The sequence below is a fragment of the Pyrus communis genome, chromosome 16 (genome assembly GCF_963583255.1).
Source record: "Pyrus communis chromosome 16, drPyrComm1.1, whole genome shotgun sequence".
Classification (NCBI taxonomy): Eukaryota; Viridiplantae; Streptophyta; class Magnoliopsida; order Rosales; family Rosaceae; genus Pyrus; species Pyrus communis.
In genome coordinates, this window is record NC_084818.1 from 7790014 (window position 1) to 7802840 (window position 12827).

The 12827-nt window shown below is 35.4% G+C and overlaps 1 protein-coding gene across 3 annotated transcripts; it reads left to right on the forward strand.

Moving 5' to 3' along the window:
• Positions 1–1648: 1648 nt before the first annotated feature.
• LOC137721532 (aminodeoxychorismate synthase, chloroplastic-like) lies at positions 1649–10341 on the forward strand. Of its 3 annotated transcripts, none has more exons than XM_068460624.1 (14): positions 1649–2046; positions 2605–2988; positions 3174–3305; positions 3699–3766; positions 3965–4029; positions 4227–4293; positions 4974–5234; positions 5322–5448; positions 5861–6183; positions 6418–6497; positions 6703–6805; positions 7669–7751; positions 8181–8798; positions 9523–10341. In XM_068460624.1, the coding sequence occupies exons 2-14, from the start codon at positions 2658–2660 to the stop codon at positions 10001–10003; spliced, it is 2739 nt and encodes a 912-aa protein (XP_068316725.1). In that variant the 5' UTR covers positions 1649–2046; positions 2605–2657; the 3' UTR covers positions 10004–10341. The 3 variants fall into 3 exon arrangements, with proteins under 3 accessions (XP_068316725.1, XP_068316727.1, XP_068316726.1); XM_068460626.1 differs by lacking the exon at positions 9523–10341 and adding an exon at positions 9205–9514; XM_068460625.1 differs by lacking the exons at positions 1649–2046; positions 2605–2988 and having other exon boundaries at positions 3173–3305; positions 3713–3766.
• Positions 10342–12827: the final 2486 nt, after the last annotated feature.

The window sequence follows — 12827 nt, forward strand, 5'->3', positions numbered from 1 at the left end:
ACAGTGGCTTCAAATGTTTTTTTTTTATTAATTATTAAATGTATTTTATTAATTTTTAATTAGTTTAAGCATTTATTATAATTAATGTTGAGTTGACCAATGCAATTATCTTACTTTTTTCTTATTTTCAATCAAAGAAGGTGAACAGATTACTGATTAAACTTTAAATGTCCTTTATTAAATTTTAATTAGTTTAATAATTTATTTTATAAAATAATAAAATAATAATTTAATTTGACATATCGGTTGGAGATGCCTTTGGAGATGGTCTAATTCGTTCAATTCACCTAACTATCGCCACCATTTGTATGAACAATTATCTTTTCTTAGTTCTAATTTTATGTGTTTTTGTTAGGGGAAAAATTTCATCAAAGAAAAACATATATATTAATTTCTTAAATAATATTGTACATATATGAATGCTAGGAGCTTTGATGTTGCAGAAGCATTATTGCAGCAATTATGGAAGAGGGGATGGATACTTGAAGACGCAGTGATTGTTGGAGCAATGTTGCATACACCCTTGCAGGTGCTCTTTATCTGAGGAGATAAAACACTAACTGTCGTTAGCATCTTATTTATTTACTAACTGGTTAACGCTAACACAAATAATATTATGACGGAATCGACGAACGATAGAGAGAAAGAAAAAGGAGAGTATATACCGTCGGCATATGTTTCACACTAGCCAAGCGCGCAACCAAATTTCAATAGTGAATTGCTTGATCATCCACGTTAACATTTTGAAGCTTACCAGTTACCAGGCACTTCCCCACGCATAGTAAAGCACGTTGTTTAGGTTGCGATTGACAAATGCTAAAGCACTTAACATTTGACGAAGCCGACCATGCGGAGGGATCGGCCGTGGAAAATGGTGTTTGGATCATCTGCACTAGTTCTAGTTGTATATCTAGTAAAAATCAAAATTATAATAACCAAGAACTAGAGTGCACCTTTTATAGATCTCGTTTCTAAAACATAGCGTTGAATTATTAGACAAGTAGATATGATTAGATATTTATAGATTATGTTCATAACTTAAAGTAAATAATATCGTTTGTTCAAAAAATAGAAATCGAGTACAAAAAAAAAACCGCCAAACTTTTACTCCTGTCTCTCTAGATTTCAAATGATATTTCTCCATTTGTGCTTGATAAATTATCATATTAATGAACCATGAATCTTTAGACTTAGAGACCAACTAATACAATTAAAAATTAGAAAAAAAAAGGGACGGTTGATGTCATCCTTGAAATCTAAAGAGAATCTTATATGTTAAATCTTATACAAAAATATGAACGAGGATCTTTTTTAGATTCTCTTTATGAGGATTTTGGAAATTCTATAATCACGTTCATTCATCGTACATCGTGTGGTCAATTTTCGTCAATTACTGTTTATATTTAATTTTAAATAAAAAAATTTACAATAATTTTTTATCGCACGATATACAATAAATGTATATAATTGAACGATCTCAGAATCGTTACAAGGGCGATGTGTGGATGCTTATTTCAAAAATATATTAACAAGTGCCAGTCCAATTTCTGTCATAAAAAATATTAATAATAATAAAATAAAAAGGTATAGCCTTCTGATAAACCAAACAAAATAGTAAAACGGTGCTCTGCGCCCCCCACCATTCGGCTTTGGAAGTCTTAACTCGAATGAAGGAGAGGACCATGTAGCAGCCAAGCAAGCCGCAACATGCGGCCCAGGATTTCCCTCCACAACATGAATCTTGATCCTTCCGCCTCCAATTTCTCTGTCCGTTTCGTGTTTGTGCTCGTGGGTCCCACATCCCTCCTTTCCGTTTCCCACTTTCCGCTGGCGGGCAGTCTTCTTCTTCTTCTTCCTCTCTCTCTCTCTCTCTCTCTTCTCTCTCTCCTCCAATCTACACCACCACCAACCGGGGCCCATTTCATCACCAACCCTACGATTTCTCTCTCTCTCTCTCTCTCTCTCTCTCTCTCTCTCTCTCTCTCAAGTTATAAATATATAACCCAACAAACTTCACAAGTATTTGCAGGTCCCTAACTATCTGAGGTTATCTTCTCATCTTCTTCCTCTTTTGTTTTTCCTGTGTCTGCAAGTTTATGTTTTGCTTTCTGGGATTTTTTTGGCCGGCAGAATAAATGGTAGTTTAAGCATGGGATTATTGACTTGAAAGTAATTTTCTTTAGCTTCCTACGATTAATTTCAGATGTCATGTCAGCTACATATTTGTCACATATTCCACATTTTGTATAAGGAAATGAACCCATTTGGTTCACTGGTTTAGCAGTCACCACTAAAGATAGCATCTTTTCGAGCATTTGTCGTCGGAGTTTAAATTTCAAGATTTATTAGCAGTTGGTTTAAAAATTACATTCATCTAACGACAGTTAGTGCGGTGGTAGAAATGGCATTCCTGGTGTTATAGTGTAGTAAACTGTTGTTAACATGTCAAGGTGTATTAACTATAACTTTTGTGCATTCAGTGGAGTAGTTAAGAGTGGTGAGTAAATTGTTGTTGTCAAACCATTTAATTGGGGATGCTGGAAAAAGAATAATCTTGGAGTACAGGAAAAAGAACATTTAACTCTCTGCATTTTTGTGTTGCAGAAGCTCTGGTTTGGGCCCTTGTGTATGATTTTAACATTCTCAGTCGTACGAAAATGAACTTCACTTTGTGTTCGTCATCTTCCGAGCTCAGATACCCTTTGGTTGAGGGGCTGCCATATACAAACAAGAATATGCTAGAGTCTGAACCCTTAGTGAAGGTTGATAAGTTCAATAAGAAGGATAACACTCAAGTATCTAAGCATGATGCTGGAAAGCTCGTGATGTCTTCCAATTTGATGCCTCAGTGCTTAAATGGATCATATGTGGGAAGGAATAACCTCAAGGAACCTGGGTGGAAGCTGGAATTTGTGAGGACATTGTTGATTGACAACTATGACAGCTACACTTACAATATATACCAGGAGCTGTCTGTCATTAATGGGGGTACGTTTTACTCTAACCCCTTCCCCTGTCTCTATGTATCGAATTATGTATGTCCTGTGTCCGTTTATTATTTCCAAGGGCAAAATGTTTGCATCATCTATAACCTGGTGAAGGAAAATAAAAACTATATTTGATGTTAGCCTACCAAAAGTTGGCTCTGACGTTTTGGCTTCTAATTGTGCCAGTGCCTCCTGTGGTCGTGCGGAATGATGAATTGACATTGAAAGACATCCGCTATTACTTGTATGAAGAAACTTCTTTTGACAATGTTGTTATATCACCTGGACCTGGTTCGCCAACATGTCCAGCAGACATCGGTGAGTTTTTCAGAAGTGAATTTATTTTTGCCATGCTATTTCTGCGCTTATTTCCACGATGTATGGCAGATAGTGACTAGAAGCACATATGCAATAGTTCAGCAACTATCTTCTTTTTGTGTTATTTGTTACTTCTGAATTCCATCTGGGCCAAAAATAGAAAGATGAAGGCTTTATGTTGATAGCCCTTATGCTGCAGACTAACAGGATAGGCATCACTCTCAATAGTTTTCAACATGTTTTAGATTATCTATATGCACCATGCATATATGTTTCTCCTCTGTTGGTTTTTCTTTCTCTTAGAGTTCTTTTTGCAGCCCTTTTTTTTCCGTCTGGTTTCAATGCTAAAGCTTTTTATGATTATTTCATTTAGAAACTATTTGAATCTGTCAGGCATATGTCTTCAGGTGCTGCTTGACTGCTGGGATATCCCTATTTTGGGTGTTTGTCTTGGGCATCAGGTATTTTGGTTTCATACTTCTTTTTTTCTTCTTTTAACGTACCTAGATGCTTAACTAGAATTTGAAATAGTTACATACAAAATAAGATCGTTTAGGGAAGAGTACAATAAATCAACTATGTGACTCTAAATGCTACTCCTAAAATCATATATACATGCCAAGTGATGTTGATTCTCCCGTATGCCTTTGGTTGAACAGGCTTTAGGTTATGCGCATGGTGCTAAAGTTGTCCACGCACCTGAACCAGTCCATGGGCGGTTGAGGTATTGTTATGTTTTGTTACAAGATTTTGGTTCTCACTGGTGCATATTTTTTCTTATATATCTGGTCATGACTAATTGGAAATATGCTTTATAATTGAAATTTATGATTGAAGCTTTGGTGTAGTGATTTTGTTGTTTCCCGTAGGTTCCATTTTATTAACTTTCTTGTTTCTACTCTTTCCTTTTCCCCAATACAGCGAAGTTGAGCACAATGGGTGCAGACTTTTCAATGGCATCCCTTCTGGTCACGATTCAGGATTCAAGGTCAGTCTTTTCTTCAACTCAAAGATCATTGGTTTTTTGCAATCTTGTATATTGTTATTAAATTAGCTGTACCATGGTAGGGGTATCCTTGAAAGATGTCATATATTTCAAGCTTGCTCTATGACATCGGTCTGTTTTGTTGAATTTTTATATCTTGCTAAAAGTTAATCATCATAAGAAAAAATAATTTAGTATTTCCAGTTACTTGTTCACTTTCAATTTGCTACTAAACAATAGGTAATTGTTGAGAATTCTAATGTTCAATCCAGATGATTCTGTTCTGTATACTATGATGTTGAAAACCATTTTCTCTGGGAAGAATATGTGATTAGTAATTAATTTGTGCATATACATTCACTTTTTTAAAGTCCACTCAGATTAAGTTTTCATCTGAACTCGAGACACATTGCAATCATGTATTTGAGTTATGATTAATATTTAACTAAAGTCACATACTTTCAAAATCCCATCTGTTTTTTTGCTGAACCAAAGTTAGTCATTCCTCAGGTAAAAAGAAAAAAAACTTAGAAACTGGAGAAGGTTAAAGATGGTTTCTTGAAACTATAATGTTTTAATGTGGTTTTGCTGAAAGTGCATGCTTTTGCTACCATGGACCTTTTGGGGTGATTGTGAAACTTATTCTTAACTATGCTTAGCCATACGACTTTACCTAATTTCAGGTGGTTCGGTACCATTCACTTGTCATAGATGCTGAATCACTTCCAGATGAACTCATTCCTATAGCATGTACTTCCTCCATGGATGCACTTTCTTTCATCGAAACCCAGAAGTCTGATTTTTCCTTGGAATATGCTGCGGGATATTTTTCAGAGAAACTGAAAAATGGAAGTTATTCGCCTTTCAATCATTCTGGAAAAATGCAGAGTGTAAAGGTTCTCATGGGCATTATGCATTCTACCAGACCTCATTATGGTGTGCAGGTCTGTGGCATGTTCATTGCTTTTGTGATTATTTGGGCTCTGCTTTTACGTGCAATATTCTCTTAACTTTATCTGTGACGCTCACAGTTCCATCCAGAGAGTATTGCAACCTGTCATGGAAGACAGATATTCAAGAATTTTAGAGAGATCACTGAGGAGTATTGGCTGAATTCGAGACCGTCATTCATCAAGAAGCGAAATTTTGATTATAAAGGTAAACTAGAGCTCTTTTCCCAGAATACCTTTTATCCTCTTCTTTGTTTTACGTCCTTTGTCAATATTTCTCTCTGCCGAAATCTCACTTGCTCGCACGCATATCTGCGTGCGCACATGCTAAGTCACATGAAGACATTGCATACTTTCATATGCATGCCAATTTTTTTTATGCTTTTCTGAGGATGATTTCGGAAACTTTCAGGGGTTTTGTTACGAATGTTATTTCGATCCAAATTCCTTTTTGACAAACCTGAACATTGTGTTCATTTGAAGGATCCCACAGATGTCTAGAACCCCAGCTGTACTAATTTCATTTGTTTGTATTGTTATATGCTTTATAATTATTATCATTATCATTTATTAAAATATAAACTGCCTCTAACTTCAACTGACCAGTAAAATTATTTTAGCATGCTTGCAGATGCCCCAGCGACTGTTCACAGAAGTTCCCGGACATCAGCAATTAGTAAATAATGCAGATGGTCAGCTATATAGCAAGGCTTCTAGAAGTAGCTTAGTACAAAACAGTGAAAGTAATGCAAGTTGTTCTGGTATGGTCGATATGGTAAACCTTTTGCATCCAAGCGCTGGTGTTAAATATCTGAAGTTGAGATGGAAGAAATTTAAGCACTTGGCTGGTAAAGTTGGTGGAGCAAAAAATATTTTCTGCGAACTGTTTGGACATCATAAAGCTGAAAACACCTTTTGGTTGGACAGTTCATCGATAGAAAAGGTTAGTTTGATGTTTGTCCATCTCACATTATAACTTGTTTGGTAGGTTAATTTCACTTGTTCCTGCTTACTAGTTACAAATCTTAGCAAGAGTTTTCCTTCTCTCATGATGCTCTGTGAATGTTTAGTTGAAGCATTTGACATTATCATAATACCTTAGTTTTATTTTGAGTAGCGGTCGTAAAACCATTATTTCTTACACATTGTCTCTGTTTCTGTTTTCTTGAATGTTCAGAGAAGAGCACGCTTTTCATTTATGGGAGGAAAAGGTGGAACTCTTTGGAAGCAATTGACCTTTAAATTATCTGAGAGAAGGTATGACTGAGCAATGAGCATTGATTCGGGAAAATTCGAACTTTTGGTTTTGTGTGGATTTTTGTTCACTGATGGTGGTATCGTGTTATAACATGAGATGGAAGTACCATTAGCTAAATACCTTCGTTCTTCAATAATCCTATTGAATTCTTGTGGAATTATTTGAAGTTCTTAATGTTATGGTGATATATACCGCATTTTTCAGTGAAAAGATTTTGAAGGGAAGTGGTTTTCTATCTGTTGAGGATGCTCAAGGCTCTAGCAGCAGCACATTTTTGGACGAAGGTTTTCTTGATTTTTTGAAAAAGGTATTAGTGAAATTACAGCTTGTGGTGTAGTCTTAGACCTACTCCAACTGTTGGAATAAAACTCAAATTTTAGGTTCTAAACTTACCCCAACTTGCTCCAACCCAGGCAAATGTGAGTTAAAACCCAAAACTCATTTCTGGGGCAAATTTAGACCAGGATTCCCTTTGGGTTAGTGGGGCTGACCCATCATATATGTGTATTTTTTTTAGTTTTATATTTATAAGTTCATCAAATCAAACGGCTAAGATCTAATTTGATCAAATCAATGGTAAAATAAAAATAAAAATCTAACGGTCCAAATTTAAATCCAACGGCTAAAGTAATTAAAAAAAAATTATTTTATGTGTTTCATATTCTTTCGTAGTGTTCCATGAGTTTCATGGTGTCAGTTTAGTGATTTTTCAATATTTATCGGAATCAAAATATTTTTAGGTTAAAATGATCATAATATTAAATTATGATAGTCTACATAATTTCTTTTTATTTTTATTTTTATTTTTTTTCAAGTTTAAGAAAAAAATTATCCTAAATTTATTCTTTTATGGGCTAAAAATTTAACCTAGAAAGATTGGAGGAGAAAAACTGTTTTTGGGTTAACACCTAAATTTTCTTGGTTAAAAATTTTAGGTTTTAAGTTGGAGATGGCTTCTGAAGTTCCCCTTATCTTGTTTTGTTTCTGTTCTTGAATTATTGGGATTCTATCATTTTTCCGGTGGTATACTAAATACAGATCATCTCAGTGATCATAAACTTATGTCAGAATGCTTCTTCTGTCCATTTGGAATATGTTTGTCTTTTATTTTGTTACCGTGTTCAGTCCTCCGAGTGTGAAGTAATATCGGCTACTTGGTCTTTGTTTCAGGAGCTCCTGTCATTTTGTTACGATGAAAGGGATTATGAAGGCCTTCCATTTGATTTTCATGGTGGATATATTGGCTACATGGGGTATGCAGTTAAGTTTATTTGAATGTAATGTTCTCGGACCATCCTTTTATTCTTATCCAGTACTCGGTGCATGAGTTCAATTTTTGTTTGTTTGTTTTAGTTTGTGGCAAACTAGTTTCTCAGAACTTGGTCTCTTGCAAATAGTACCAATGTTTTTATCGGCTTTCCTATGTTTTGGCTGCTTTTTGGTTTAATCCAATATGGGCAGTTGGCTCTGAAGAAATTGATTGAATCTTAGACATCTCTTAACATTTTAGCTATCACGATTTCTGATTGCCGTTCAGTTGTAAGAAGTCATTATCTCCTTCCTCTGGTTTCTGCTTTTCGGATATTTATGCTTGGATTGAATTTCAGTTGTTATCCAAAAATATTAATTTCCACGGTTCTTTAAGTTAGCTGGCTAATATTCATTGATTTCATGTTATACAGATACAGCCTTAAAGTTGAATGTGGTGCATCGTCTAACTGCCACAAATCCAAGACTCCAGATGCTTGCTTTTTCTTTGCCGATAATCTTGTAGTTATTGATCACTGCTCCGATGATGTTTATATACTGTCTATTAAGGAAGAATGCACAAGTACGACGCCATGGTTGGACAATACAGAACAGAAGCTTCTCAGCTTAAAAGCTTCTGCTACAGAGGTGGGAGGTGAGCCAACTTTGCAGGCTCTTCGATCTTCAAAATGTCAAGGAAGTTTTATAGTTGATAAATCAAGAGAAGAGTATATAAAAGATGTCGATAAGTGTCTGGAATACATTAAAGACGGTGAAAGCTATGAATTATGTCTAACAACTCAGATGAGGAAAAGAATTGGGGAAATGGATTCATTAGGACTTTACCTTCACCTTCGAGAAAAAAATCCAGCACCATATGCTGCCTGGCTTAATTTTTCAAAGGAAAACCTATGTGTCTGCTGTTCTTCCCCAGAGCGGTTTCTACGGTTGGATAGAAATGGTATACTAGAAGCAAAGCCCATTAAGGGTACCATAGCTCGTGGTGCAACACTAGAAGAAGATGAGCAACGCAAATTACAACTGCAATACAGGTAAAATCTCTCTTTTTTTTTTTTTTAACAGGATTGAACCATTATCACATGTCTTTTTCCCATTTATATAATTATTGTCAAATTGATGACAAATTTGGTCCGGTGAAACAGCTGCTATCAGAATCCTAGTTTTCTACTATTAGCTAGATTTATTCTCACTTTCTGGTCTGGGATGCATTTTTTCATGTTTGAGGTCTAAAATCAACTCGACACAAATGGTGACTAAATAGTACTTCATTAGCATCTGGGAGTGATGACACATCCTCCCTCCTTAAGAATGAGGATGAGCGATATAAGATCTAGGGTTCGATATCCAGCTAGTGTGTATGCAGTTACTTGGCAAGAAAGAAATGAAGTGGTTTTCTCTCCCTTTTTATGAATTAGTATCTCTTTCCCTCCTCTACAGTGAAGAGCTATTCTCAGCCGACCCCACTTAATGGGATACGGCTTGGGTGTTGGTTGTTGTTGTTCTGCTCCGGGATGTGTTTTCTCATGTTTGAGATTTAAAATCAACTCAACACAACGGGGACTGAGTAGTACTTCATTAGCATCTGGGAGTAATGACACATCCTTCCTTTTAAGAATGAGGGTGGGCGATACAAGATCTAGGGTTCGATATCCAGCTAGTGTGTATGCAGTTACTTGGCAAGAAAGAAATGAGGTGGTTTTCTCTCCCCTTCTATGAATTAATCTCTCTCTCTCTCTCTCCCTCCCCCCTCTACAGTGAAAAGGATCAAGCTGAAAATCTGATGATCGTTGATCTTCTGAGAAATGACCTTGGGCGTGTATGTGAGCCTGGCTCTGTTCATGTGCCCCATCTGATGGACGTGGAATCATATGCTACTGTTCATACTATGGTGAGCACAATTCGCGGGAAAAAGCGGTCAGATGTAAGTGCAGTTGACTGCGTGAGAGCAGCATTTCCAGGGGGTTCAATGACAGGTGCACCAAAACTGAGGTCAATGGAACTTCTTGACTCAATCGAAAGTGGTCCACGAGGAATCTACTCAGGCTCCGTAGGGTTTTTCTCATATAACCAGACATTCGATCTCAACATAGTTATCAGAACTGTTGTTATACATGAGGGTGAAGCTTCAATAGGCGGGGGAGGAGCCATTGTTACGTTATCAAATCCTGAAGACGAGTATGACGAAATGATACTGAAAACAAGCGCTCCGGCAAAAGCTGTAACGGAATTTCTGTAGGGATTGACAATCTGCACTGTATTTCCACAGTTTTCCTTGTGGTGAATGTTTTGGTAGTGCCAAAGAAGATACAGGCCTGTGGAAATAGCAGGCAATATAGCTTTGTTTTTGTTACTATTGAATTCATTATTCATTTTAACAAAACAAAAAAAGGGATGTTTCTTAATTAATACCTGATTCCAAATTCATGAATTAATTGTCCTTATTTCCAAATCAACTTCATTTTGGTCATAATGAATAATATTTTGCTACTCAAAAAATGAGTAAGAGTTCCTATTCAAAACTGTTCTTTGTCAATTTTTAGAACATCGTGTTTATTATCTGAACCATTGATATCATAAATCATTCTATAAAGCCGTCTTTGAAAAAAAAAATCAATTAAAATTAGTGTCGATTAGTTATCGAACTTTATAAAAACATATTAACGGAATTAGTAAAAGCATTACAAATCATTTCATCTATATATTTGCTACAATAGATTGACTAAATGACTCAAGTTTAATCTTTTTTTGCAGAGATAATCTTTACAAAGTGATTCTTAATACGAACGATTTTAATCATAAGTACAAAACTCTGTAATTCGAACACAAAATATTTTAAATATGAAATCCTACTCATCTTTAAATAGCTAAACATTCTTCATCTACGAATATGTGGCAAAGTCAACCACAACAGAGGAGGAATGTCTGCTTGCCCAATTTAGCCTTACAATTGACACCACCTACCCAATCCGACCCCAAAAGTCTATCAAAGTACCAAACAAAATTATCACAAAGATCATTACGAGACTAAAATCTCTGTTAGATCTTTGCATCTCTCAAAATCAAGGTGCTTTTGCTCTAGGTAGAGCCATTTAGGATAATATTCTTATTGCTCACGAAATGTTTGCTGGTTTAAATACGATGAAAAGAAGAACTAGAGCTATGGGTGTCAAGCTGGATCTAGAAAAGGGTTATGATTACTTACACTGGGAGTACATTCGGTATGTTCTACTTAGATTTGGTTTTGATAACCGTTGGGTTGATTTAATTATGGAATGTATTACTTCTCCTTCATTTACTTCTCCTTCATTCTCTGTGCTTATAAATGGGCGACCTCATGGTTGTTTTTATCCGAAGTAGGGAATTAGACAAGGGGACCCATTGCCCCTTATTTTTTCATCATTTGTATGGAATCATTAATTAGACACCTCAATACCCTAACAAATAATACGAAGTCTCATATTGGTATTTTGTCCTAACCTAGAGGATTTAAATTCACAAATCTTGTGTTTGCTGATGACTGTCCCCTGTTTGCTAAGGCCACAACGAGGGTTGCGAGGAATATTCTTCAAATCCTTAATATGTTTTCTAAAGCAGCGGGCCAACAAATAACTTTTCATAAGTCGTCCTTGTATTTTTCCAAGAATACAACTTCTCCAACTAGAATTGATATTGTTAATATTTTACATATTCAACATAAAACTACTATTGGTAAGTATCTAGGAATTCATAATATTGCTTTATGGAAAGACCAAGTTAATGGTAATGAGTTACTTAAGAAGGTTAAGTAAAAACTAGCAGGTTGGAAAGCAAACACTCTTTCGAGAGCGGGGATGCTTACTTTAATTAACTCTAATCTAACATGTATGCCTAATCATGTTATGTCTTACTTTAAGTGTCTTGACAAGATTATCAATAAGCTTAATAAAGAGTGTAGGGATTATTTTTTGGGGTAGGGACAAGAAAATATTTCCAGTGGCTTGGGATTCGATCTGTGCTCCTAAGAAAATGGGAGGTTTGGGAGTTAGAAGACTAGATCATTTCAATAATGTTTGACTCACTAAATTGGGTTGGAAGGTAATGACTGAGGAGGATAACTGGTGGGTTAAGTTAGTAAAGAGTAAGTATCTTAGAAAAGAAAGTTTTCTAGATAATAAAATTAGACATAATCATTCTTTTGCTTGGAAATGTATCTTGAAAAGTAGGGATGTTATTCTTAAGGGTATGAGATGGAGAGTGGATAATGGTAGGGAGATTTTGTTCTGGTCCCATAATTGGGTTTTTCCTTACCCGTTATTCCATCTTTTACCCAATATTGACAACCAAAACAATAATTGGGACTTGAAAGTTAATGAATTTATTGATAACTATTGTTGGGATAGGAGAAAGCTTTCGCAAATGGTTAGTAATGAAATTGTAAGGAAACTTTGTAATATTACAATTCCCTTGCAGGATTCCAAAGATATGCTTGTTTGGGGTCCAAATACAAATGGTAAGTTCTCTGTTAAATCAGCTACTTGGATCCAAAAAAGGACATTGACTCAATCTACAAAGCATAAGTTAATTAATAAGATGTGGAAACTTAATATTCCTCCTAAAGTTAAGATGTTTGCATGATTGTTCATTCGTAATAGACTTCAAACTAGAAAAAGATTGTCATATTGTAACTAAAAGTGATAAGATGTGTCCTTTTTGTAATTCCGTAGATGAGGACCAAATGCATTTATTTTTTAATTGTGCATGGTGTCACTAAATTGATTTGGGACCCTTGTTCAATTAAGCCAAGCAATTTCACTAATGCTAATTTCAACTCGGTAGTAGATTGGCTAAATTCTTTAAAGTATGTTGATAAAGAAGTTCCTAATGATTTAAGCTTGTGTTTGCTTCTTTGTTGGCAAAATTGGAATGATTGTAATAATATTGTGTTCAGAAATGTTTTGCCCATCCCGTCAAGATCTAAGTTATTGACTATATCTATAGGTGAGCGATATCTTAAAGCCAATGATAAATGTTTGAAAAGAAATACCACTGATAAAGGTAAGCGATATCTGGTGTTTGCGCTT

Excerpts from the sequence above, each read along its gene's own strand:
- LOC137721532 (XM_068460624.1), top strand. The coding sequence starts at position 2,658 with ATGAACTTCACTTTGTGTTCGTCATCTTCCGAGCTCAGATACCCTTTG. Across the intron at positions 2,989-3,173 it reads GCTGTCTGTCATTAATGGGG|TGCCTCCTGTGGTCGTGCGG; the intron begins GTACGTTTTACT and ends TAATTGTGCCAG. Across the intron at positions 5,449-5,860 it reads GCGAAATTTTGATTATAAAG|CATGCTTGCAGATGCCCCAG; the intron begins GTAAACTAGAGC and ends AAATTATTTTAG.